At 52.8% G+C, this 24120-nt stretch overlaps 1 protein-coding gene across 12 annotated transcripts; it reads right to left on the minus strand.

The window, feature by feature from the left end:
• Nucleotides 1-83: 83 nt before the first annotated feature.
• HPS1 (HPS1 biogenesis of lysosomal organelles complex 3 subunit 1) lies at nucleotides 84-23883 on the minus strand. Of its 12 annotated transcripts, none has more exons than XM_072971738.1 (20): nucleotides 23807-23883; nucleotides 22153-22264; nucleotides 20307-20423; nucleotides 16090-16227; nucleotides 15748-15890; nucleotides 15245-15353; nucleotides 12854-13014; nucleotides 12276-12378; nucleotides 11485-11583; nucleotides 11288-11357; nucleotides 9851-9906; nucleotides 8579-8746; nucleotides 8304-8483; nucleotides 7137-7198; nucleotides 6531-6665; nucleotides 6386-6451; nucleotides 5134-5278; nucleotides 2936-3049; nucleotides 1227-1309; nucleotides 84-766 (listed from the first exon to the last, which is right to left on the minus strand). In XM_072971738.1, the coding sequence occupies exons 3-20, from the start codon at nucleotides 20421-20423 to the stop codon at nucleotides 604-606; spliced, it is 2112 nt and encodes a 703-aa protein (XP_072827839.1). In that variant the 5' UTR covers nucleotides 22153-22264; nucleotides 23807-23883; the 3' UTR covers nucleotides 84-603. The 12 variants fall into 12 exon arrangements, with proteins under 12 accessions (XP_072827839.1, XP_072827832.1, XP_072827834.1 ...); XM_072971731.1 differs by having other exon boundaries at nucleotides 16090-16230; XM_072971733.1 differs by having other exon boundaries at nucleotides 16090-16230; nucleotides 22153-22255; nucleotides 23807-23874.
• Between the last annotated feature and the right edge of the window lie 237 nt (nucleotides 23884-24120).

The raw sequence follows: 24120 nt of genomic DNA on the forward strand, positions 1-24120 counted from the left end.
ACCCGAGAACAGAGAAGGACACGGAGAGGCCAGGATTTGCCAGTGCTCATCAGCACAAAGGACGGCATGTGTGGCTTCAACAGTAACAGTAACAGTAACCAGCATTTATTGACCACCTGCCCCATGTCTGGCAGCCCCATGACCACCCTGAGAGGGGGGTGCTGTCACTCTGAGTGTGGGGAGACAGGTTTAGAGGTGAGGAAACCTGCCCAGAGCTGCAGAGAGGAAGTGGCAGCTGGATCAACCCAGCCAGGGGAGCACCTTCCATTTGGGGAGGGAACCGGCTTCTGGATGGAGCTTCTGCACTCCAAGAACAGTGGACACATGCAGGCACAGGGACCTCCTCTGCTGTTCTAAGGAGACCAAAGGAACCCTCTGGCCTCCTCCTCCAGAGTGAAGGATTTGGGGGTTTGCTTGCCAGAATGGAGGCTGGTCTCAGTGGAGTTTCTTTAAGAAATCCTGGGGCTGTCATGGGGGCTGGTCCATCCTCGGAAGGCTGCTGTGGACAAGAGGAGGCTCCTGCCATGGGGATGTCTGCCAGCAGGGTGGGCCTGGAGCACCGAGGTGTGCAGGCAGACCACACGGGGGACGCTCCGCCCTGGCCTAGAGCAGGGGGACATGGGAAGCCTCCCCCAGGCGTCGGGCCAGCTCCCCGGCCTGCTGCACCAGCACGTCCACGGGGATGACGGACAGGTGGAGGGCCAGCAGCTCGTGACACCTGACAGCCTCGGCCGGGTGGCCTTTGCTGTAGTAGCGCAGGAGCTTCCTGGGGGAGGAGGGGGAGACAGGATTCAGGAGGGAGCCACGGCGCTCCTCCCAAGGCCAGGGGTCTCTCCTGGCCCCGCGCACGGGCACTAGGTCACCTCATTAGGCCTTCCCTGCCCCTCCTGACCGCACCTTACGGGGCTCAGCCCCAGGCCGACACACCCACCCCTTTGGGCTCTCGGTCCTGGAGTGGGGTCTGCTGGACAGCAGTACCCAGCCTGGGGGCACCACAGAGCCGCAGGGAAGGTCTTCAGGAGGCCAGCACAGGCATTTGCAAACACTGCTGGCACAAGCCCGTCAGGAGGCAGCAGGGCAGGAGACCCGGGGACCCACCACTCTCTTCCTCTCACTGAATGCCCTCGCGAGTGGGGCCGGGGTGGAGGGCATTCCCGGGGGAGGAGCGCTCCCTCAGTGGGAACTGGCCCTTATCACCCACCACCCAGCCCCGGCCCCGGCCCCACCTGTAGTAGTCTCCTCCCAGCATGCCCACGGGAGCCGCGTCGTCAGACAGGACGGGCACATCAATTATCTGGAGTTTGTAGCCCTGGGGGAGGAGGAGGAGCATCGTGAGTGGGGAGGCGGTGGGAGTGGCAGGAAGAACATGGACCCGAGTCAGAGGCACCGGGTCCGAGCCCCACTTGGCGTGTGCTTGGTGCTGGGAAATGCGTGCACCTCTTTTTAACTTGTCTCTCTCCTGTGAAGTGGAAGAAGCAATGATCTCCCAACGGACGTCAGAAGTCTCGGATACAGCGTTCCGAGCATAGTGCCCGGCGCACGCTAGCTCTCATTCCCATCAACCAGTGGCCCTGGGTCAGCAACAGGCCTGTGGGTGGGAGGGCGACCCGGGGAGGTGCCGTGAAGAGCAAAGCGTTACCAAGAGGCCGTGTCTCTCTCCGAAAGCAACGGATTCCGAGGGTAGGATATGGCGGGGAAGGGACTCAAGCTCCGTGGGGCTCCCACCAGGCGCCAGGCCAGTCACGGGGCTCCTCGGGGCTGTGCTCACCGGGCAAGGCGAGGCGCGCCCTGGCGGGGAGAGGAGGACTCGGCAGTGTTCAGTGGCCGCTCAGAAGGCACAGGTGCAGCCAGACTTCACACCTCGTCTCCCAGCCCCACGGCTCTATTTCTATTACCTTTTACCCCATGGGGCCAGCCACACACACGTAGCCCTGCTTCTCCCTAGAAACTAATGTGACGGTCACCCCATATCCTGGGCGCCTCTGAGGAAGGCACAGAGCCAGGAAGGGAGCCTACAGGTCAGCAGAGCTGAGCCTGGGCTCTGACATCATCACTCAGGACCTCGGGGGCCCTGGCCACAGTGTTTGAGCTCTAAGGCATCAGCGACTCCGGCTGTGAGATGGGGTCAGTGACGCAGGCTGTGTGGGCGTGAGGCTGAGAGAATGGTGGTGAGAGACTGAACTGGCTACGCGGCACCATGGAAAGGGACAGGCTGTGACCTCGGGCTGAGAGGAAGGAGGGCTCGCTGCCCAGAGCAGAGAGGCGGCAGGGCATGAGCCGGGGAGGTGACAAGACAGGGACCAAGGGAACGTGACAGGGAGAAGTAATGGCCCTCAGAGAGCAGGAATAGGGGAAAACAAAGAGACACAGATAAGGAAAGCAGAGGAGAGAGGAGAGAGACAGAGTCATCGAGACAGAGGGACAGTGGGAAGGGCCGGGAGGATGCACACACACTCCCAGGACCTGTGCTCAGACTGTAGTGACAGGGCGGGAGGCAAGAGACCTGGGCCGTCCTGCCAGCTTCATGTTGGGCAGGTTGGCTAAGTGCTCTGAGCCTCGGTTTGTCCACCTCCAACATGGGAACAGGGAGCCTGGCTTTGTGAGCGAGGCTGATGATGCCGAAGCACCAGCGGGGAAAGCGGGCGGAGCAGCCCTCTCATGTGGGGCCTGTGTCTGTCTGTTCACATGTTACCTGGACACCACTGGGAACCTGGGCATGAGGTATTCAGACAGCTGGGCGGAGGGATCACAAAGCCCACATGCAAATGGGACCTCTGAGCTCTGGGTCCCAACCAGCGGGGCTTACCTGTCAGCTCCACCAGAGACGAGAAGAGATGGAGAGACAGACTGAACAGAATCCAGGAGAAAGGGATCCAAGAGTTACAGGAAAGGAAAGCATTTCAGGGCCGTCCTGCCGGGGCCTGGCCACACGCACCATCTCATTCTCGAACCACAGGAAGTAGGAGCAGTAGAAGTCGCCCTCCCGGAACAGCAGCGTGGTGTAGCCCTTCTGCAGGTATCTGCGCGCCAGCCGGATCAGAGCCCAGACCTGGGGAGAAGGGGGAGTGCTCGTGTCCGGGGCCTGCAGGTCGGCCCGCTCAGAAACGGCAGGATGGGCTCAGGCTCTCAAATCCCGAGGGAAGAAAAGCACTCAGAGGAGGGGCTCCTTGAAGGCAGGGGCCTCTCCTGCTCATCTTCCTTAGCGCCTAAGCACGGCCTTGCTCAGACCAGGAGCCTAATAATAAGTGGATATTGGATGGGTGGATGGCTGGATGGACGACCTACCCCTCCAGTTACCATGACAACAAAATATATGTAAAAACACCTTATGTACCTTTACTATACACACAAGCAGTGAAGCAGTAAATTCAGCATTCAGGCCAGAAAACAGTCAGGGACACAAGAGGAGATGAGGGTGTGACCACCTGGAATCCCTCCAGCCACTTACATGGCCCCCCAGAGCTGGGGATCTCTGGCCCAGGCTCTATGCCAGGAAAGTGCTGGGAAAGTGTTTCAATGTACAGAGTACCCTGATCCAGGCACGTCCTCTGCTCTGGGCTGTGGTTTGAACTAGGGCTCACCAAGGGGAAGGACGGAAGACAGTGACCGAGGGACAACGTGCCTCAGATCCCCTGTGCGATGTCCTCCTGCTTAATTCAAGGCCTTCTGTTGCTGCCATGAATGGCCCAAGGGAAGCTGGAGCTGGGACGGATCTGCTCCCCTACCTCTCAGGGCTGGGAAAGGCCTGGTGAGCTCGCACCAAAAAGCTTAGTGGAAGGCGTACACAGGCCATTCCAAACCTGACCACACGTAATGTCCAGTTAAAACTGCAAACAAATACGTGGGTTTGCTCTATTTTTCAGGAAAGCCATTTGACAACATGTATCAATAACCTTAAAAACATTCCTCCCACTTGACTTCATAATTCCATTTCTGGGAATTCATATTGAGAAAAGAACCAGAGATGAGGACAAGGATGTATGCCCAAAGGTGTGTGCTGCAGAATTATTTATAACAGTGAAAGCTTGGCAACAATCTAAATGTTCAATGCAGGGAAAATGGCTGAGCAAATGACGCTACGTTCGCATGATGGACTATTGTGGACCTGGTGAAAATTACGGTGATAAAGAATTAATGACATGAGGAAATGCACCAGATATAAGGTGAAGGGAAAATGTGGTGAACACAACTGCATACACAGAATGATCTCAACTACAACCAACTGCACAGAAAAACAATGAACAGAAAAGTACCCAGGTGAACCTCAGCTGTCTCCAGAAACAAAGAGATGCTGGTGCGGGTGGTACCAGGCAATGCTCAACCAGCTGCAGCTGCATGCTGCGCCGCACGCTGGTCTAAGGGTTTTACTCGTATCACACATGCACCTGGAACCTGTGCAATAATTCTGTGACGTCGGTAGTGTTCCTATCCTCTTTCACAGATGGGGAAACTGCAGCTTAGACTCAGCAATACCCCAGCCATGGAGTCAGTGAGGGGCAGAGCTGGGCCTCCAACACGGGCGTCTGTACATACAAAAATTACACTGCATGTATTACATGTGCAAATAACACCCCATAATTATATAACATAACATATATTATATATGCAATAGAAGAATATATATTTTATATGTATATAAAATATGTGTAGTTTTTTAGAAAGTGGCAGAGGTCCTCCCTCCTCCCCCTACAAAATTCTAGTTTGCCATGAAGAACCAAGCAGGATACAAGAAACTTCAGAGATTGTTTCTTTGTAGAAACTACCTAGTTTTACATTTTGATACTCAAATCGATCAACCCGTGCTTCTTCTTTCTCTTTTAGTAACAAATACTTATTGAGCATTCATTTACGCCAGGCACTGTGTTAGGCCCTGGCCATTCCCCCCTGACCTGCTGACCCAGGAAGGGGCCCGACATGGACTGAGGCCCGAGTGGCCCTGCATGCTGGCTGGGGCCCCAGGGTGACAAAGATGAGACACTATTTTTAGAAGCCTACATTGCAGGGCACAGACATCAGGAAGAGTGTGCTAAGACTAAGGTGGGGGGTGCTCAGAGCCTCCCGGGAGCCCCGAGCGCAGGGGTCAGCACACCCCGTCTGATGCTCAGGGAGAGTGTCCCGCCGGGCAGAGGTTACCTTGGTTCTGACGAAGGTGGCCAGGGGCCCCTTGCCCAGCTCCGATGAGGTCCTCTCACTGCTGCTGAGGGAAGGGGCCACCATCTGGCCAGTTGTGCGGTCCACGTAGATGAAATGCACCAGGCCTGGGAAGTCTTCCAGGTAGGTGGGGGTCTGAGTTAAGGTGCTTGTAAAGCCAGAACCAGGGAGGGAGCTTCTCTGTCCTCAGCCTAGGCTGCTGGCGAGGCTAAGCAGTGAGTCGGAGGCCAGGCCTGCCACACCTGCCCCTCCTCACAGGTTTCCTTGTCGGCCAACTCTCCAGGACCCCCTCTTTCCCAGATCTCTTTACCTCTGAATCCCCAACCCCGAGAAGATCTAAGATGCAAGCACAATGGATCCTTGGCACTGGCACATTTAATGCAGGGACTTGTGGTCCCAACAGGAACACTGTATGTTCATATTTTACCATTTTCACGAGGGATGAGTTTAAGCTACATACACGGTGAGGCTAGTGTGAGAGGAGGGTTACAGAGCTAGTGAGTGAGCCTAGCTGACCGCCCAACTCACGTCACCTGCCTGGCGCACTGCTACCCTTCGTCTTGAGAGGCTGGAAGGTTCCCACTTGAGACGGGACATACAGCCGTGGAAGGGCAGTGGCTGGTGGCTAATAAGGCCCTCTGCCATCCCTTTCACCTGCACACTGGCAACTGAAGTTTTAGGAGACTGGAGGCCAGACCCTTTAGAGATTTTAATACAGAAAAAGCAACTTTATGTAAAGTTCCAGGGAAAATCAGTATTTGATAAAATTAGCGATCTGTAATAAAAGCTCTAAGTCTTAGAGACAGTTTTTTAAACAGAGGAAAATAAACCTATTTACTGCAGGCCTTCTCAGAGCCTTCACACTCCACCATAATACTGTGACCCCTACAAAGGAGGACGTGGCCCCTCAAACCTACCTGACCTCAGGGCCCCGCCCCTTGTGGGATACCTGCTGCCACTTCGCTGGCTGGATGACACCGACATCAACGATGTCTGTGGCTTCTGGAAGTGACCTTGGGACAGCTAGAATTTCCAAAATTTCAGCCGTGGAGGGTTCCTACTGATAAGGCACCTTGGACACTATTTGCTATCATTTTCCTTCAGAGAAAGGAAACAGATGGTGAAATGCATGTGCTCTTTTCTCAAAGCCACAGTCCTTCAAAGGAGCAGGTACAGGAGACAGGCAGCCTGAGGCGCTTTCCTGTGCCGGCTCCAGGCTGGGGAATCAGGATATGACACCATGGTGACGTTCCTCCTGCTCTTCACCAGCAAGAAGTCCTTCCAATCGGTCAGCTTTTCTCTGCCAAGGAAGCAGGGGAGCAGGTGAAGTGGGCCCCATACTCCTGCCCTGGCCACTGAGGGGCCACACCCGCACTTACTGCATGAGGGTCTGGACCCGGTCCTGCAGGTGCTGGGGCAGGTGGGGGCCTCCCCGGCCCGGAGCCGCGGCCAGGAAGCTCAGACGGTAGATGGTGCAGAGCTGCCGCTTCACCCTCCTGCAAGCCTGGAGCAGCCTGGGCACGGGAGGTGCGATGTCACCGCAGGAAGGGCCCTAGGAGGGCGCTTATCCTGTGCAGTTGCCCCGCTCCTGGACTGAGGACACAGCTGATGAAGCATACCCTCGCCCTCACTGAGCTGGGAGGCAGCTTCCCAGCTCTCCCTTAGCATGATGCTCTGAGTACCTGGAAGCTCGTCCAACTTCATGGTTTATTTTCCAGAGAAATGAGGGGCAGTGCCTTGCTTGGTTCTGTGCTGAAGCCGGCCCGGAAGCCAGGCCTCTGCCTGACATGGGGTCCTCAGGTCCCTGCTCCTCAACCTCCGTCCTCTCTGCCCAGCCTCCCCCCAGCATCCATGGGCTGGGCACACCCTCCGGGACCCCTCTGCCCTCAGAAGCTCCTTCCCGAGCATCCTCTCCCTCTGGGCCTGGAGGAAACTCACCCCCGTCCAATGATGCCCCCACCTCATCCTCAGAGCCCACCACTCACTCCCAGGACGATCCGGGCTCACTTCTGGAGAAGGCCTTGGTCTTGAACTCCAGCCAGGTGCTCTGTGAGGAGGACAGGTGACAGGCAGCTTCCCGACAACGTTCCCACAGTGAGGTCTGGGGAGACCCCATGTCAGACCATGAAAGGCCCCCTGCCTCCACAGCTTATTTAGGCCCAGCATTGCTGTGCTGTCCCTGGCCAAGCTGGGTCTCCGGCAGGTCCCCCCACACCCTGTGCCCCACCGCACCCCACAGTCTATTCACTCAGCAGGTACTTATTGAAAGAGCGGTCCCTGTGTGCCAAGTTCTGGGCTCACTGCCGGGCTGGCAGACACCGCAGACCAGTGCTGTCAGAGGGACAGGTACGTGCCTCCCAGGAGGGGCAGGGCAGGCAAGGGCTGGAGTGCTGAGGAGGAGCCCCGCGTGGTTCCCTTAAGGGGAACTCTGCATCCTAACGTGCTCACGGGGGCACCCAGGCACCGCAGGTGCTGAGCGGCTGTGGACTGATCGGTCTGTCTGGGTCTGGCCTTCAGTCGCTTGGTCTGCCTTTTCTAATCCCTCTGCTCGTTTCCAGACCAACTCCAGCCGCAGTGAGTCTCAGTTCCTCAAACAGACCCATGCCCCGCCAGCTATGCGAGCGGCCCCAGATCTCAGCCCAGTTCTATCCTCACGAGCTCCCTTCTAGGCTCCCGCCCAGAGTGGGCCCTGTTTCCTACTGCTTATGTGTGCCCTTGTGTCTTGGCCTCTCTAAGCCCCCCTCAGGTAGAGTGGCCTTGCTGTGTCCTGCACTTCTGTGAGACCAGCCATGCGGCAAGGGGCCCCACAGGCAGGCTGCTGGCAGCCACTGAGTCCTAGGGTTGGGCTCTGGCTTCACTGCTCACCAGCCAAGCAAACTTGGCCAAGTCACCGTCTGCTGAGCCCTGGTTTCCTCACCTACAACATGAAAGCCATAACTTGTGCTCTGCCAAAGTTATGTAAGAATGCTTTAGAAACGTCAAGTGTCACCGTGGTAAGTTTCTGTTATGGTTTCCTAGTGGGGGAAACAAGGACCACAAAGCTATGGTGGGGCGGGGGTGGGCAGCTCCCAGAGCCTTGGCCAGATCTGGTGCAGACAGAACAGGCCCTGCCTCCTCTCCCCCAGGTGGGGTGTGCAGGGCCTGCATCTCACCTGAAGCTCTTGTCCACCTCGACTCTTGACGAACTTGTCCATCCTCTGGCGCAGGTCCCCCATGAGGGGATGGGACCGCAGGGTGCTCCCCACCTCCTGCCCCTCCTTCAGCTTCTTCTCCAGGAGGGAAAATCCATCCAGCAGCTGGTACAGGACCAGGGCCAGGGGCGTGTTGGGACCCTAAGGGAAGGAGAGTGAGGCAAGGTGAACAGAGGCAGCTGTGGAGAAGGCATCAAGGCCTGGGTGTCGCTGGGGCAGGTGTAGGGCGCTCGTACCTTTGTCAGGACCACCATGTTGATGCCCGGCCAAAGAGGCAGGCAGTACATGGTGTGGGGTACCATGGGGCAGTAGTTCTCCTTCACACTGGTGTCTAGGAAAATCCTTCTGGGGCTGGAAGGTCCTGGGGAGTGAGGGACCAGCGTCTGGAGGGTGTCCTCAGCCACCTGCAGAGGAAGAGGAGCTGTCGCCGGGAGGGGGTAGGGCCGCCATTGGCCTCCTCCTCATGCCTGGTCCACCCACGGCTGCCTGCTGGCTCCCCATGAACAAGGAATGAACTTCCCCAGCTCCAAGAATTCTCAGTTCCTAAGTTCCCGCACTCCGCTGAGGCTGCCCTGGCAGCTCCCGTTCTGCTGTCTGTCTCTCTCCAACATCTTCAGGGCCCCTCTCCCTGGAGTCAGGACTGGAGGGCACTCGGGTGGTGGTGGGTAGGAAGGGTCAGGAAAGGTGGGAAGAGCAGATGGGGCGGCTCCCCAACGACTTCACATACCTGAAGGCATTTAAAGTTGCTCAACATTCTGTCATTTCACCACCCTCAGGACATCCCCACAGCCATCCCAGGGGGTAAGTGAGGCACAATGTGACTAACTGCGCAATACTCCAGCCTGACGAGGGCTCTGAGTAAGGAAAGTCTCAGCAAGCAAGAGCAGGGAATTAAGGAACTCGTTGGAGATGCCACAGAAACGTCTCTGTGAGGATGTCATGGCAGTCATGACGACGGCAGAGACTGGACACGGTGCACTTAGTTGTTCCAGGAATTTGCTGAATAAATAATAACGTAGGCACAGGATGCACTCTGAACAGTTATTAAAAACCACACTCTTTAAGAATGCTGAGTCAATGGGAAAATGCTCAGAAAAAAAAGAATAATGAAGTACATTAGGATTTATATTTGGCAAGAAAAAAATACGTATGTGGTGTGTGTGTGTACACATAAATGTACATAAAATCAGGAAAGACTAGAAGGAAATACCCACCAAATCTTAATATTAATTAATATCTGGGGTTGGGATTGAGAGTGATTTTTATTTCTTTTCTCGGGAGGGAAGGCTGGTGTCTGGGAGAGGAGGTCACCCTCACCCACCACGCTGCCAGCTCCTGCCTCTGGCTGAGCTCTGTGCCCTGCACTGGCCAGCGCTGAGATGGCACGAGGAAGGCCAGCGCTGGTGGAGAGAGCCCAGGAAAGCCCCTCAGAGTCCCCGGTGCTCACTGCAGCATCTCAGACCAGCTGGTGCGCTGGCAGAACACCCCAACCCCCAGGAGAAACTCACCTGGACCTGGGAAGCATCAGTGGGTGGGGTGCCCTCCTCCAGCCAGACGGTGCTACCTGCAGGCCACAGGTAATAACACAGCATAAATAATGGGGAAATGTAAACAGTAGCCCAACAGCCTGTGAGCAGGGGAGGGCGGAGCAGAGACAGCCTCGCCCCATCCGTGGCTCACAGCACCTGGCGGGGCGAAGGTGTTCCTGTGGGCTAGAGATCCCTCCCCTTCTCATCCTGCCCCAAGCTGGCAAGCACAGGGCCAGCTGTGCAGTAGCAGAGCTCCAGCAGCCTGGGCAGGGGAGGAGGAGCGAGCCCTGAGGATGCACCTGGCAGTGGTGGGGCGCGTCCCTCAGCCCGCTCCTCAGCAACCCCAAACCCCTCCTTGTTCCTGCCTCGACTCGCCCTCGGGGCCCCTCCCTGACTATAACGGTGCCTCTTCACTGGGAGGCAGCACACATGGTGGGTCTACAGTCTCTACTCATTGCGTCAATCAGCAAATTTGTACTGAGCACCTACTACGTGCTGGGAACTGAACTAGATTTCCGTTCCAAGTACAGCTCACAAAACCCACCGAACCAACTGCATATTTGAAGTATTATAGGTTTGTGATAACACTGTTCTCTCATATATTTCATTGCAAATAACTATCATTTATAATCATGTTTTTTCTGGGGATGCCTCTATGTTTCAAGCACCTGATTTACAAATGGATGAATGTAACACAAGCCATTTATAAGTGGTGAGTTCCGTGCCCTACGGAACAGTGTTACTCACAGCTCTGAGGCATAAAAAAACTAACCACTGAGAGAGGAGCCAAGAGGAGGAATGAGGAAGGGAGCAGTAAGAAGAAAAAGGAACTTCAGCCATTATCCCAAAGCAGCGCTTTCCAATGTGTTCTGGGCTCATGGAGCGCTCAGAGAACAGAGGCCCCAGAGACATGTACAAGATGGAGGAGCCGGCACATGGTCTTGGGCCCCAGGCTCCTCTTCTGTTAATAACATTTTGAATATTTTTAGTTTCTCTTTATTGCTTACCCATATACTTAGGAAAAACAGATAAGGTATTAACTAGAGATTATTATTTATATTTTAAATCACTGCACTTGAAATGAAGTGATTATTACTTATTAGCTGATTACCCATTAGTTACAAAAAGAAAGAGGCAGAGGGTACACACTCGAGAGATAAATTTTTAAATGAAATCAATTTGTCATAAAATGTTGTAGGGATCATTTGAGTGGCCTTAATAGTCCTTGAATTCAAGCTGGAGATGGCGGGGTAGACAGAGGGGCTGCTGCAGGCAGCGTCCTGGGGTCTAGGAATCTGGGTGTCCGTGCCTGGGCCCGTACAAGGCATGAGGATCCCCTGAACCCTAAGACAGGTTCCAGGGGCTGCCAACTGGCACCTGCCTCCTCCCCTCCCCCCACTCCCCTCCAGGTCTCACCTGAACTCTGCTCCCCGGGGGAAGGAGCTGGTGTGAAGTACTCCTCAGCGGGGGAGAAGCTGTCTGTCTCCTGCAAGGGAGAAGGGGCAGCTGGACTGAGGACTCAGAGAGGCTACCCTAGCAGGCTCAACCCTGCTCCCTGCTCTCCCAGGAGAGGCCGAGCATCCCCTCTCCTCCACGTGGTACGCAGCACATACGGTCCCTGCAGAGCTCCTCCTGGTTGGGTCTGCAGAACAAGAGCTCCAGGCCTGCTGCACGGGGATGCTCTGGCTGCTCTGGGGCCTGCGTGGGGAGGGCTGTGACAGGCACAGAGATGCTAGTTAAAGCACTCCTCCCGGCGGGTCCTCGGCCTCCCAGCACTTCACAGCACAGCCCTCAGAGCAGAGGACCACGCAGGGCCCTCCGACCCCCGCGCCCCACTCCCTCACGCAGCCCTGGGCGTGTGTCCTCACTTTCCAGGGATGTTTCAGTTCTAGTCTTTCTCTGGAACCACTGAAATTCTACAAATTTCAACACTGGTATCCAGACCACTGCTACTCCACCACTGACGATGAGGAGGCGGCGCGGTGACCGTGGCGGGAGCACTTACTGAGCGTCCGCTACGCCCCAGGCACTGCTGGGCTCTAGGTAAACTGTCTCCGCTTTTCCTCACAACCACCTTGAGAGGCAGGTGCCATCACTGTCCCATTGCACAGATGAGGGAACTGGGGCTCCGATGGGGCAAATACTTGCATAGCAAACACAGCTAAGTGCTGAAGCTGGGACTACCTGACTCCAAAAATCTGCACTTTTAACCCCTACACCAAGTGCCTTCTAGAATTCCCCTTACATGGAAAAGCAGCTGGAAAAAAGTAATGCCCAACCACACGCCCAGAATCGTGACTTGGAAACCACACAGTCCCCAGGCAGCCTGCCCAGCCCTCTTCAGACTGGTTTTCTGAGCCACCTTCCTGATGGCCTCTCGCTGCCCAGAGGGTTGCCCTGAGACCTGGGTGTCGTTGTCCTCAGCTGTGCTCTCGCTGGGGTATAGGTCCTGAACCAGAAGGATGAGGGCGAGGAGGTCGGCTGGGCGCAGGGAGCTAGCGCTGTGGCTGCAGAGAGAATAGGCAGCTGGTCAGCATGTCCCCAGGGACCCCAGCCTACAGGTGGCAGTGCATGGGGGCAGGCAGGTTAAGGGAGCCTGGAGCACAGTCCCTGACCTCAAGGAGTTAAAAACATGCCAGCTGACTTCATCCTTTTTGGAGGAACACAAGGTGTACATAAAATTAGTTAACTCATCCATTTTTAAATAAAAATTTGGTTGTGCTGAAAAAAAATTACCAGTGGGAAACGACCAGGGACCAACAAGCAGCCTATCAGGAAACTCTACATTCCAATTTTGACACAGCATTCTGGGAAGAAATAATTCAGAGAAGTGAGCAGAGACAGGATGAAGAACTGAAGAATCTAAGGAGGCCTCACGGAAGAGGTGGGTCTGGAAGGTTTCCCTGGCTGGGGAGGTGGTGCTTTCAGGTAAAGGGAGTTTCAGAATGGGTGAGGGTGTGGGGCTGGGGGTCTCGGGCTCACCTGGAGTAGAAGGCCAGCAGCTTGGAGTGCACGAGCAGGAAGGCGTGCAGGGCCTCCTCGCCGGCCCGCTTAGGGCTAGTGTTGATGGCTTGGATGACATGCCGCTCCAGAGCCTCTATGCACAGCTTGCAGAGCTGAGGGTGGATTAGCCGCTCCACAGCCTGGGTGTGACGGGCAGGGAGAGGAAGTCACGTCACCCCCACCATTCCTGCTCCAGCCCCGCGCTGGCTGGTACCTTCACTCAGGCCACACTGAGCACGCACCATGTGCCAGATGTTTGGGAGTAGGGAGGCTCTGACCAGCACCATCCCTGCCTTCCTGGGGCCTACAGTCTGGCCACTAGACTCTAGTGGATGAGACAGACAACATGCAAGGAAGCAAAGGATGTGCTAATAAATGCGATGCAGGGAATACACAGTACTGGACTAGAGATAAACAGCAGAGACCCATGTGGGTAGCATGTTCAAAGAAAATGTCCCTGAGGAGGTGACCTTTAAGCTGATATTTAGGGAACAAGAAACGCTGTCAGAGAAAGGTGGGGGGTGAACGCTCGAAGCCAAAGAGCATGTGCAAGGGCCCTGAGGTGGAGAGAGTTTGGAGCAGTGGTGTCCAACTAATTAATCCCTAAGCATAGTTTAAAATTCTCTAGTAACTACATTAAAAGAGTAAAAAGAAACAACAGAAATTAATTTTAATAACTTATTTTACCCGATGTATCTAAAATTGTATCATTTCAACATAAGGTGTAAAAGCATTATTAGTGGGATGTTTGGCATTCTTTTTGTGTACTAAGTCATCAAAATCCAGTGTATATTTTACATGTATAGCATAACTGAATTTGAACTAACCACACTCCAAAGGTTCAATAGACACATGTAGCTAATGACGACAACGCTGGATAGAGTTAAGCGTAGGGTGCTCTTGAAATGGAAAGAAGTCCAAGGTGGCCAGTGCATGGTGAGTGAGGAGAGACAGGCATCAGATGAGGCTGGGGAAAGACAGGCAGCGACAGATACACGGGGCCTGGTAGGCTTGGGAGGGACTTTGGATTGTATCTTAACTGCGGTAGGCCACCTCCTGTTTCAGGAAGCCTTTGCTGATGCCTCAGAAAGAGCTGACCATGCCATCCTTTGTGCCACCGTGGATTCTGGTGAGAAACCCAACATGGCAGCACCCAGGATAGTTCATCGTATTTTTTAGTGTATGTGGATGCTGATTTCCCCTCAAGGGCAGGGACTGTGTCTTTATTCACCTCTGTATTCCCAGGGCCCGGCACATCTCTCAGCATATGGCAGGTACTATATGTTTATCAGAAGAGTAAGTGGGTGGGAGTGTGAAAATGAATTTCTTCAGACCCGTTTTCCAGTTCACTAGTTCTTTCTAGCTATGTCTCATCTACTATTTAACCCATCCCTTGAGGTTTTCATTTTAACAATTATGTTTTCATTTCTCAAATATCCATATGGGCCTTTTCCTAGCTTCTTTGTCTTCAAATATTTCCTAGTTATTTTATGCTCTGTACCTAATAATTCCAGTATATCAAGCTCCTTGGGATCTGTATCTCCTGGTGATTGACTCCTCCGACTCTCACTCATGGCAGATTATTTTCTTGTGCATCTGGCTGTTAACTTTGAGCTCACATTTGTTTGCTCTTCATCTGTCCTTTAAATCAGTGGCTTTGGCTTTCAACATGTAGTTCCCAGACCAGCATCATCAGCATCACCTGGAAACTTGTTAGAAATGCAAGTTCTAGAGCCTCCTACCCCTGACCTCCCCACTGAATGAGAAAAGTGAGGCCCAGAAACCTGTACCTAACAAGTCCTCCAGGTGATCCTGGTGCACACGGAGTGTAAGAACCAGTGACCTAGAGAGAATCCATGTGTCTCTACTGGGAGCTAGGGAGTGCTACTGATGACAGCCACCGCCTTAACTCCTCAGGTCTGGGCTCAGCTCCCCCGTGTCGCTGCTGGCCTCAGGCTTAGTTTTTTGGCTGCAGTGTTGGTACCATCACCTGCTCTCAGGCAATCTTGCCTTTAGTGCTGCTTATTTTTCTCTACTTTCTACTCTAGTTATAGTAGCAATGAGTTTCAATATAATTTGGGGTGGAGAGGATCAGAGTTGGAGGGAGCTATGTTTAGAAATTTCCGTAATTTACTATGAGCCCAAAACCTGCATTAAAAAGTCTCCTTTATCCAGGATCTAGCTATTTCATTGCAGGGAAGCCCATCAGAGTGCCTGTCTCACCCCGTGGCCAGAAAGAGCAGCTCTCTGAAATGTACGAGCTTGAGAGGCACTCCTTGGGTAGGGGAGTGCGAAAACATGGTCTTGAAGCTGCTGGCCCCTCTGACCTGACATTTCTGTGGCCCGAGGACTCCCGCACCCAGCAGTCACCTCCACAGCGAAACACTGCTCCTGCTCCCGCAGGTGGCTGTAGGTCCACAGCAGGCTCTGGAAGTGCTCCCAAACCTGCACCCGCTGCTCCAGGTCCGGGGGCCGCAGCCTGGGGGCAGAGCGGGAGGGGCCGTGAAAAAGCTGGCTGTCCTGGCTTCAGTCAAAGGAGCTCAGTCTGAGATCACTGTAAGAGCCAGGCGAGCTCACATGGCAGGACCAAATACCTGAGGGGAGCCCATACAGTGCAGAGGGGGCGTGTCAGGCTGTGGCCCCCGGCGGAGTGGAGTGGAGTGGGATGGGCACGGAACCAGGACGTGGGCACCTGAGCAAATCACTTCACTTCCCAGCCGCTTTCCTTCACACACACACAACAAAAGCCAGCTAGAGACCCAGGAAGGTGCCAGGCAGGAGTCAGGGCAAAGCGTGACAGGCAGCATCACAGCGGCTGGGCACATGCTGCTGGGCCTCGAGACAGGGCTCAGCAGAGTTACCCAGAGACTCACTCTTTTCGAATGATCTGGCCATCCACGGTAACCAGCCCGAAGTGCACCTCAAACAGGTACTTGAGCACACATAGCTTCTGCCGCAGGTCCCCCTCACCCTCTGTGCGGTCTCCATTGATGGCGATAAACAGGCATTCTCCGAACTGCAGGCACAGCGGGCTGACATCAGCCAACCCAGGGGATCCTCTGACCTGCCCTCATGGCTGAGGACAGAGAGAGGGGCTCAGGTCCCAGCTGTTAAGATGCAGCTCCTGCCTTCTGAAGTTCAAGATGAGGGAGAGGCGTGCGGACTGTCCATGTTGCTGAGGGGAGAGGAACACGGGCCCAGGGCTGCACACTCACCAGGTGGAGGACATACAGGTAATTGCCATTTTCCGTTGAGAAGCAGGTGTATGTGTCTGAGAGCTTCTCCAGCATCGTCATGGAAGAGATGATGACGGGGGCCAGGAGGGTGCTGAGCTGGTCCTCCAGGGTGGGAAGCTGCTGGAGGGGATAGAAAATAACATTAGTGTGCCAGACATAGGACGAAGGAATGGACGAGGCTCAGGCCCTGCCATCAAGGGACTCCACAGTTTTGGATCCACCTGAGAAGCTCTCATTGTCCAGAAAGGGAGTGGGGCAAAAAGACAGTGCTCCAAACCTTGGGTGGTATCAGGAGGGCTGGGGAGTGTCAGTCAGCTAATTGTGCTGTTCAGACTCTGATTCTAGAAGGAAACGTTGGGGAATTAGGCTGCACAGATGAATGTTCGGAACATTTAATGGAGACTGGCCAACTCTGAGAAAGAATGCAACATGCACCCAAGTCCATGCCCCTGGCTGCAGTAAGTCTCCTTTGGGGAGTGTATCCTAAGGAGAATAATCAGATGGGGCAGATACGTGGGCACAGAAATGTTCACTAGAGCAGAATTTATAGGAGAAGCAACTGGAAAGAATGTAAATGTCCAGTACCAGGGAAAGAGTTAAATAAACAACAGTACATCTAAATGACGGAAGAATATACAGCACCTAAAATACTAGAGTGTTTCAGTGACATGGAAAATTCCTCTGATACAACGTAATGTTAAATAAAATGGCTGTGAATGCTCTGTATTTTCAAATGCACAGAATAAACAAAGTATTTAAAAAACGTTAAGAAAGTCAGCGCTGTTACAGAACAGAAGGACCAGGAATTTCTCCCCCCACTTTTTACATCTTTCTGTACTTTCCCTTTTCAGTGACATAAGCTTTCATAAGCTCTTCCCCCATCCATTCTCTCAGCCTGCTAAATTAGGAACAAAACAAATGGACAAAACCAAAAAGAAAGCGGACAAATTTGCTGAAGATCTGTGAATAAAAATTGGATAAAGCCAGGGGAATATTCACAACTCAAGTTCTCCACTGGAACGAAAAGACAGGAGGAAAACAGCTGACTACCCGCAAAATGCTGATTTCAGGAATCTCAACTGAAATAAGGAAAAAGCAGAGTCCTAGTTTTAACTACCAGGAGCTGAGTGAGACCTGGCCTTGAAAAGAAAAACGGGCCCCACATGGCATTTAAAATATGTGGTGGCCATGGCATCGAGGAGCGTAGTTTCCTCCAACAGACTGGACAGTCAGGAACCAAGGTCTGTGTCCCGCTGCTGCGGGGGCTGGCAGTCACCATCCATGGGTCCTAGCTCAGACAGCACCTCTCCTGACCACCCCGCCCAGGCATTCCCCATCCCCTACCCACCACTTTTAACTTCCCACCGCTCATCCCTTCCTGACTTGTGGTGTTTATTTGCTACCCGGGTCACTGTGGATTCAACCTCTTTCCACTCCTGGTTCCACGAGAGCCCCGCCATGTTGCCACGCTCACTGCTTTGCACACACTGGGCTCTCAAGTAATATTTGTTGAATGAATATCCCTCCATGTAGGCAAACGTTTGATGAATTACTCACATACCACAATTTTCTTGAACTGTCATGAACTGATTATATTAATAAAAAAGTCACTTGAAAATCTAGATTGTGTATAGCAATTCATTTTAAAAGCAGCAGGTTATTCTGTAGGTGCACAGGTGTAGCAATTTTTTTTTTAGTGGGGGGAAATGATAATATTTGGTGCAGGTAGAGTGTAAAGGGGCAGTCTTGTATATCACTTGCTGGGATTATAAAGTGGTATAATATCTTTGAACGGCTTTTGCATTGATATTTCTATTTTTAGGAATTTATCATAAAGAAATAATGAAATGCGGGATAAAATTCAAGCACAAATGTTACTTATGGCAATAGTTACAGCAAACTAGAAGCAATATACATGTCCAATACTGGGAAACGGTTAAATCAATGATGACACATTTATTCATACACTGGAATATAATGTTTCCATTAAGATTTATGCTTTTGAAAATATTTAACAAAACGGAATAATGCTTTTGATATAACAGCAACTGAAAAAAAACAGGAAATAAAATTGTAAATGCGGTATAATCCCAACTAGATATAAAAGATAAAGACCCCAAGAAAATACCCAGAAGAGTTACTAGCTTGGGGTTGTAGAATTATGGGTCATTTAAAAACTATTTCTATGTTAATTCTTGTTATTTACAGGATCAGGCAAACAAGTGCAGTATACAAACTCTGAAGACTCTCTTCCTTTACATTAGCCACTTAGGAACTGAAAAATCAGGAGTTCATTCCTTTATGAGGGTTTTAATAAAGAGGAAGAGAACACTGTCAAATAGTTTGCTTCTTAAATTAACCAAGCTGATGCAGTGACTTTAGAATTAAAACACTTAAAAATTCTTAATTAGAAGAAGTTATATATACTGACTGCTAAAAAAGAAAGGAGCCTAACAGATAGACCCGCTTTTTAGCGTAAATAAAGCCACTGAAACATCTATGCTCTCCGATATGCTGTTTTACTGCTACAGACTGTAACAGAGCGTCCGGGATGCTGAGGCGAATGAACTCGCCGAAGTGGAGCTGGTCCAGCTGATGCTGAGGCCACGGGAGCAGGAAGGCACCACGAGGCAACCAGTCTGCGTTGCTGCGGAAATGTGAGGACTCTCTCCACAGCATCCTCGATAAAAAAGGTTTTAATCCAAAATTAATCTGGAAAAAATTTCAAAATAAATTACTTCCTTTTAATGTAGAGTAGAAATTATCTAAGTAAAAATGACAACTCTCTCTGAGTGGTAACACTGAAGTGTTAAACTGGATATCCACTGGGAAACATAAATAAACCTTTAATCTATACTTTATACCATATACCAAAATTCCAAATGGATTATTAGACCTCCTATAAAACCTGAAACTATAAAATTTCCAAAAGAAAATATAGGAAAAACCCTTTGTCACCTTGGTTTGAGCAAAGATGTCTTAGATGTGACACCAAAAACATAATTCATAAAAGCAAAAAATGGTTAAAACAGAGATATCAAAATTAAAAACTTCTGTTCTTTGAAATATTCTGTGAAGTGGATGTAAAGACAAGACACAGACTGGAAGAAAATATTTGCAAAACTTATATCTACTAAAGGAATTATATCCAAAATATGTAAGAAACTCTCAAACCTCAGTAAGAATAAGAAACAATCAACCCAATAAAAATTAAAAAGACCGACTGTAGCAAGTGTTGGCGAGAACATGGAGGAAAAGTAACGCACGTACACTATTGGTGGAACAGGAAATGAGACAACTTTTTTGGAAGAAGTTTGGCAGTTTGTTAGAAAGTTTACTGTATAACTACATGATTCAGCCTTGCTACCATGAGTATTTACCCGTGAAGCGGGAAAGTCATGGTCACCCAAAGATCTGTATGTGAAAATTCACAAGTGCTTTATTTGTTACAGTGAAAACTAGAAACAACCCAGGTATGGTTCCCAGGGATGACCCAACTGTGGTGCATGGACACTTGGATTACATCTCAGCAATGACAAGGACAAAGCTAGCGACACAAATGCCACAACACAGATGAGTCTCAAAACAATGCTGAGTGAAAGAAGCTAGACCAAAACCGCACTGAGCACACACTGCATGGTTTCACTTACATACAAGTCTGTAGAACACAGCTCACCTGTTGTGACAGAGAGCGGGCTGCTTGCAAGAGGGAGGTGAAGGAAGAGCACAAACTTTTGGGACAGTGGACACGTTCACTGTAGTGCTTGTGATGGAATCACAGGTATGTATACATGTTAAATTACATCAAATTGTACACTCTGAGTATTTCAGTTTACAACATGTCAGTTGTATCTTAATAAAGCTGTTATAAACATGGATGGGTTAAGCTTATGCTAAATTTTTTAGGTAGGGAAACTGATGACATCAAATTTCTCTGTTGTGTGATTAAAATTCTACTTCCTCCTCCGGCCCCCATTTAGCCCAGTGAGCCCTGGGGGTGGGGGGGTCACTGTGCTTGCGACCATCAAGGGTCGACTTCTGAGGATGCACAACTGGGTGTAAAGGACGCAGGCCACACATGCTGCTTTGTTAATCCCTTGAGCTGGGCCAGGAGGGGTGGACAGGCTCCCCTGCCTCCTGGTAGTTCTGTGCTGTCCCCTCCCGTCCATCGTCCATCCCTCCAACCCCGCACTCACCCCTGCTCCCTCACACTCGGACTGCCCAAACTTCAGCCGCAGACTCTCTTCAAACTCCTTGTCCATCCAGTAGAAGAGGACTTCCGCGCCCTCCGTGGCCACCAAGACGCACTTCATCTGCCAGAGAGAAGCAAGGTCAAGGTCACCTCCAGTCCCACATCCATACACTCGGCCTGAGAAATGAGAAGGGTCATAATCCCAGCAAACACCTACTGGCCCTTACTGCGCGCCAGGCACCACCACGAGGGCCTTCCTGGTGTCACCTGCTGGCACTCTCACAGCAACTGGATCAAGTACAATCTTCAGTTACTCCCTCTTCCAAGTCGCAGAGCTCAGATCCAAACCCAAACCTAACGCCAGGGCTCGGGCTCCTTCCTGTGTTATCCGGCCCCTCTCCCCACAGCATCGGCCCCGCCACCAGCCTACTGGACCCGAACATAAGAAAGGACCCAGCTCCTGATCTAGGCTCGAAGTTAACTGCACAAGGGCCAACAGGGCCCAGTCAGGGATGCAGAGGGGCTAGTGCCCCTCCCTCCGGGCACTGCAGAAAAAATGTGCTCCCCCTCAAGTCAGAAACAGCTCCAGGAGACAAGCTTCAAAGCCCACAGAGAGTGGGTTCAGCATTCCAGAAGTTTCCTTCACGAGCTGCTCCTGCTCTGGGGGAAACAGGCTGCATGACCTTATCCATGGTTCACTCTCACCCTTGCTTAGCTGCTGCTTCCTCAGTCACATCCACATACATACATACCCTCTGTGCTACACATTACAATGTGCGGTTACACAAAACGTGTTTCATTATTCACCAACTGGTAGAATCTTAATCCAGAGCTCCCCATACTGGACCTTGGCCCCCTGAGGTGCAGCAAGACACAGATCTTCTCAACTCTCAGGGCAGCCTGAACACACCTGGTGAGGCCAGGGCTCTCAGGCCAGCAGCCTGCCCCAGGCAGGGGCTTCAAATCTTCTTCTTTACCTCCGTGTACCACGCAGACAGGACCACTTGCACACATGCTAAGACATGACAGGGATGAGGAAGCTCTGCTCTGACTCTTCCACAGGTGGACGTCCACTTCCTCAACAGGATCATAGCATCTCAAGGTCTCTGACTCAGTTACACTCTCCAGGATTCCCATGTGACCAGCTTAGTGGTACTTACTGAATTCCTCCCAAATCTCCAGTTGGTTTGTCAACTCTAACTCAGAGCACCTCACCTCACGGTGTTGCCAGCACAGGGGAAAACAAAGGATGTAGCCTATTCCCATGGAATTGCTCAACACAAGGCAGACACTGGGAGAGCAACGGAGTGCGAAGAAAAGGTCGCTGGATGAGGGCAGGTGGGCCTGGAAGGGGCTGCTCTGGGACTCCCAGGGGAGTCTGGTGAAGCTGGGGACTCGAAGGGCTGGCCTGATGGGAAGGAACGGTATGGGTTGGAGAATGGTGGGCAGCAGAATGGAGGCTGAGAACAGTAGGGCCCCTGTAGGCTGGAAACGGGGTGTGGGTCATGGATGGGGGAGGTCAAGGTTACGGAGGCCCGCTGTCCTGGTTGGGGTAATGCAGGCCCACTCCTTGGCTGAGGTCAGGAGGGGAAGGGGCTGATTCAAGAAGTGCAGCTTAGAGACTTAGCAGGCCTTGGTGACCACTTGGACGCAAGGGAAGAAGGAGAGCACAGGCAAAGGTGACATCAGGATGCAGAGCTGGGGCAGGGGGTGGGGATGAGAGGGCTCTGCACAGCCCACGAGAGCCCAGTCCACTTCCTGCCTCACTCTGTCCACCTCCCACGGCCCGAGCAGCCCCAGAGGGGGTGCTGCCTGCCTCCACCTGCTCCAGGTCAGGCAGGATCATCTACCTTGGCAAGGAGCACAGCAGAGCTTCCAGACAGCCAAAGGTTCAGGAAGGGCTGCAGCTGACTCGGTGACTGGCTCACAGAGAGCAGCACAGCATCCGCGGTCCTGCAAACGCTTAAAACAGGGGGATCATGAGGGCAAGCAGAGGCTCTCGTTCCAACAGGTGCCGGTTCCCGGGGGTGGACAAGTTGGTGAAGGACTGAGTGGTCAAAGGTCTCTCTCTGGCCCTTAGGCAGTCTGCTCAGAACATACTATACTACGTGTGGCCAGGAAGTGTCCCAGTGCCATGTATGCCGACAACCCCACCTTCCCACAATGAATACGAAACTGGCCAGCACAGTCCCTGGACATAGCAGGTGTCCACTAACATTAACCTCCACCTACTGTTTCCTTCTGAGCACTGTCATTTCCCCGTGGGTCATTCCCAGACAAGGTATGGTAAGCAAACCCACGCTCAGCAGCCCCAGGGAGCTTGCTATGACTGTCAAGAGACAGAACAGCACATCCCAGGGAGACAGAGAAGCAGTCCCAGGGGAAGAGAGGAGGTATCCTAGGACGATGCAATGAATGGCAGTAAACCAACACAAAAGACGCAGGGGATCTGGCTTTAGTTCTGGCTTTGCCAAGGCACATAAACCTCTCTGGGCCTCAACCTCCTGCTTCACCTCCCACCAGTGCTGTAATGAGTCACGGACTCACCAGGCAGGTGTACCCTTAGCAAGGTGCTTTCTTACATAGAGTTTGGGGGTAGTTATTCTATTTCCCAGCTCCCCTTCCTTAAATAACAGGGTGAACTAAACTGGTTCCAGAATCACTCACATTTTGATGATAAAAGGCAGGAACAATAATAAAGCTTGAGCTTAATTAGGAAAACCAAACACTGTAAGCAAGTCAGAGGCAAGAAAGGGCTGTCAGGGGCTCAGCATCTCGTGCAGGGTAAAGGAGACTTTCTACATCACCCGTATGATTGACCTCAATGCCATGTTCCCAGAAAAATGGAAAGCTTTTCAGTGGACATTAGGTTCTACGTTTTTTATTCCAAAAGTGTGCTGGAAAGAGAACCTCGCCAGTGTCATTTTGTGATTTCACTGTTCTTCTCTCTATCCTGCTCTAAAGAGGGAACACAGGACTCACTGGAGCTCCAGATGGCACTGAGTCAAACTGGGGAACTGCTCCCCCCGACCCCCCCACTTTCACCACCCTCCCAGCAAACTGCTCCTACGGTCCCGGCTCCTGCCCGCCAGCAGCCCCGTCGGGGGGTGGCCCACTCCCTCACAGCTTGCCCCTGCTGGGCTGGAGGACCCAGGAGTGAGGCCCCGAAGGTTGCTCCGCCCAATGGCAGCCTTCCCCTCTGCCCCGCATTGTACACAGTTTATGCAACAGTTTCACCCCCAAGTCCCCCGAACCTCACAGCTACCGGGGGAAGAAGGCCCGGCTTGTGGCACTTCGCAGTTGTGCCCCACTTCGTAGATGCAGAAACTTTGGCTCGGAGAAGTGAGGTGAATGTCCCAAGGCCCCACGCCGCGGGGGTGAGGCTGGGGGCGGGACCGCTCCCCCGCTTCCGGGAAGGCGGCGCGGGGGTCCCGGAGGAAGCCCCGCCGCCCTCGGAGCGGGCAGCCCACGGCTGAACACAGACAGTGCTGGAGGCCCACGTACCGTATCGCGGCCAAACACCGCCCAGCCTGCCAGGACCCAACCGGCCCGCTTCCGGGTGGGGACACGTGGCCGCCCACGTGACCGCCAGGGGCGGGGCTGGAGAGCTCGCCGCGCTCCTCAGGGTGGAGCCCCGCCCCTCCCTGGCTGCGCCTCCGCCCGCGGTGCGGTTTTTCCCCCCTTGGTATCCTGGCCCAGCCAGCCCCAATTGCCTCCGGGCCTTGGCCACATTTCTTCCCGTCAAAAGGGGGCGCCGAGGCTCACAGGGTCCGGGGCCTCGCCCGCAGCCATCAAGGTCACCTGCTGCGTCCGGCACT

Source organism: Vicugna pacos, chromosome 11, assembly GCF_048564905.1.
Source record: "Vicugna pacos chromosome 11, VicPac4, whole genome shotgun sequence".
Taxonomy (NCBI): Eukaryota; Metazoa; Chordata; class Mammalia; order Artiodactyla; family Camelidae; genus Vicugna; species Vicugna pacos.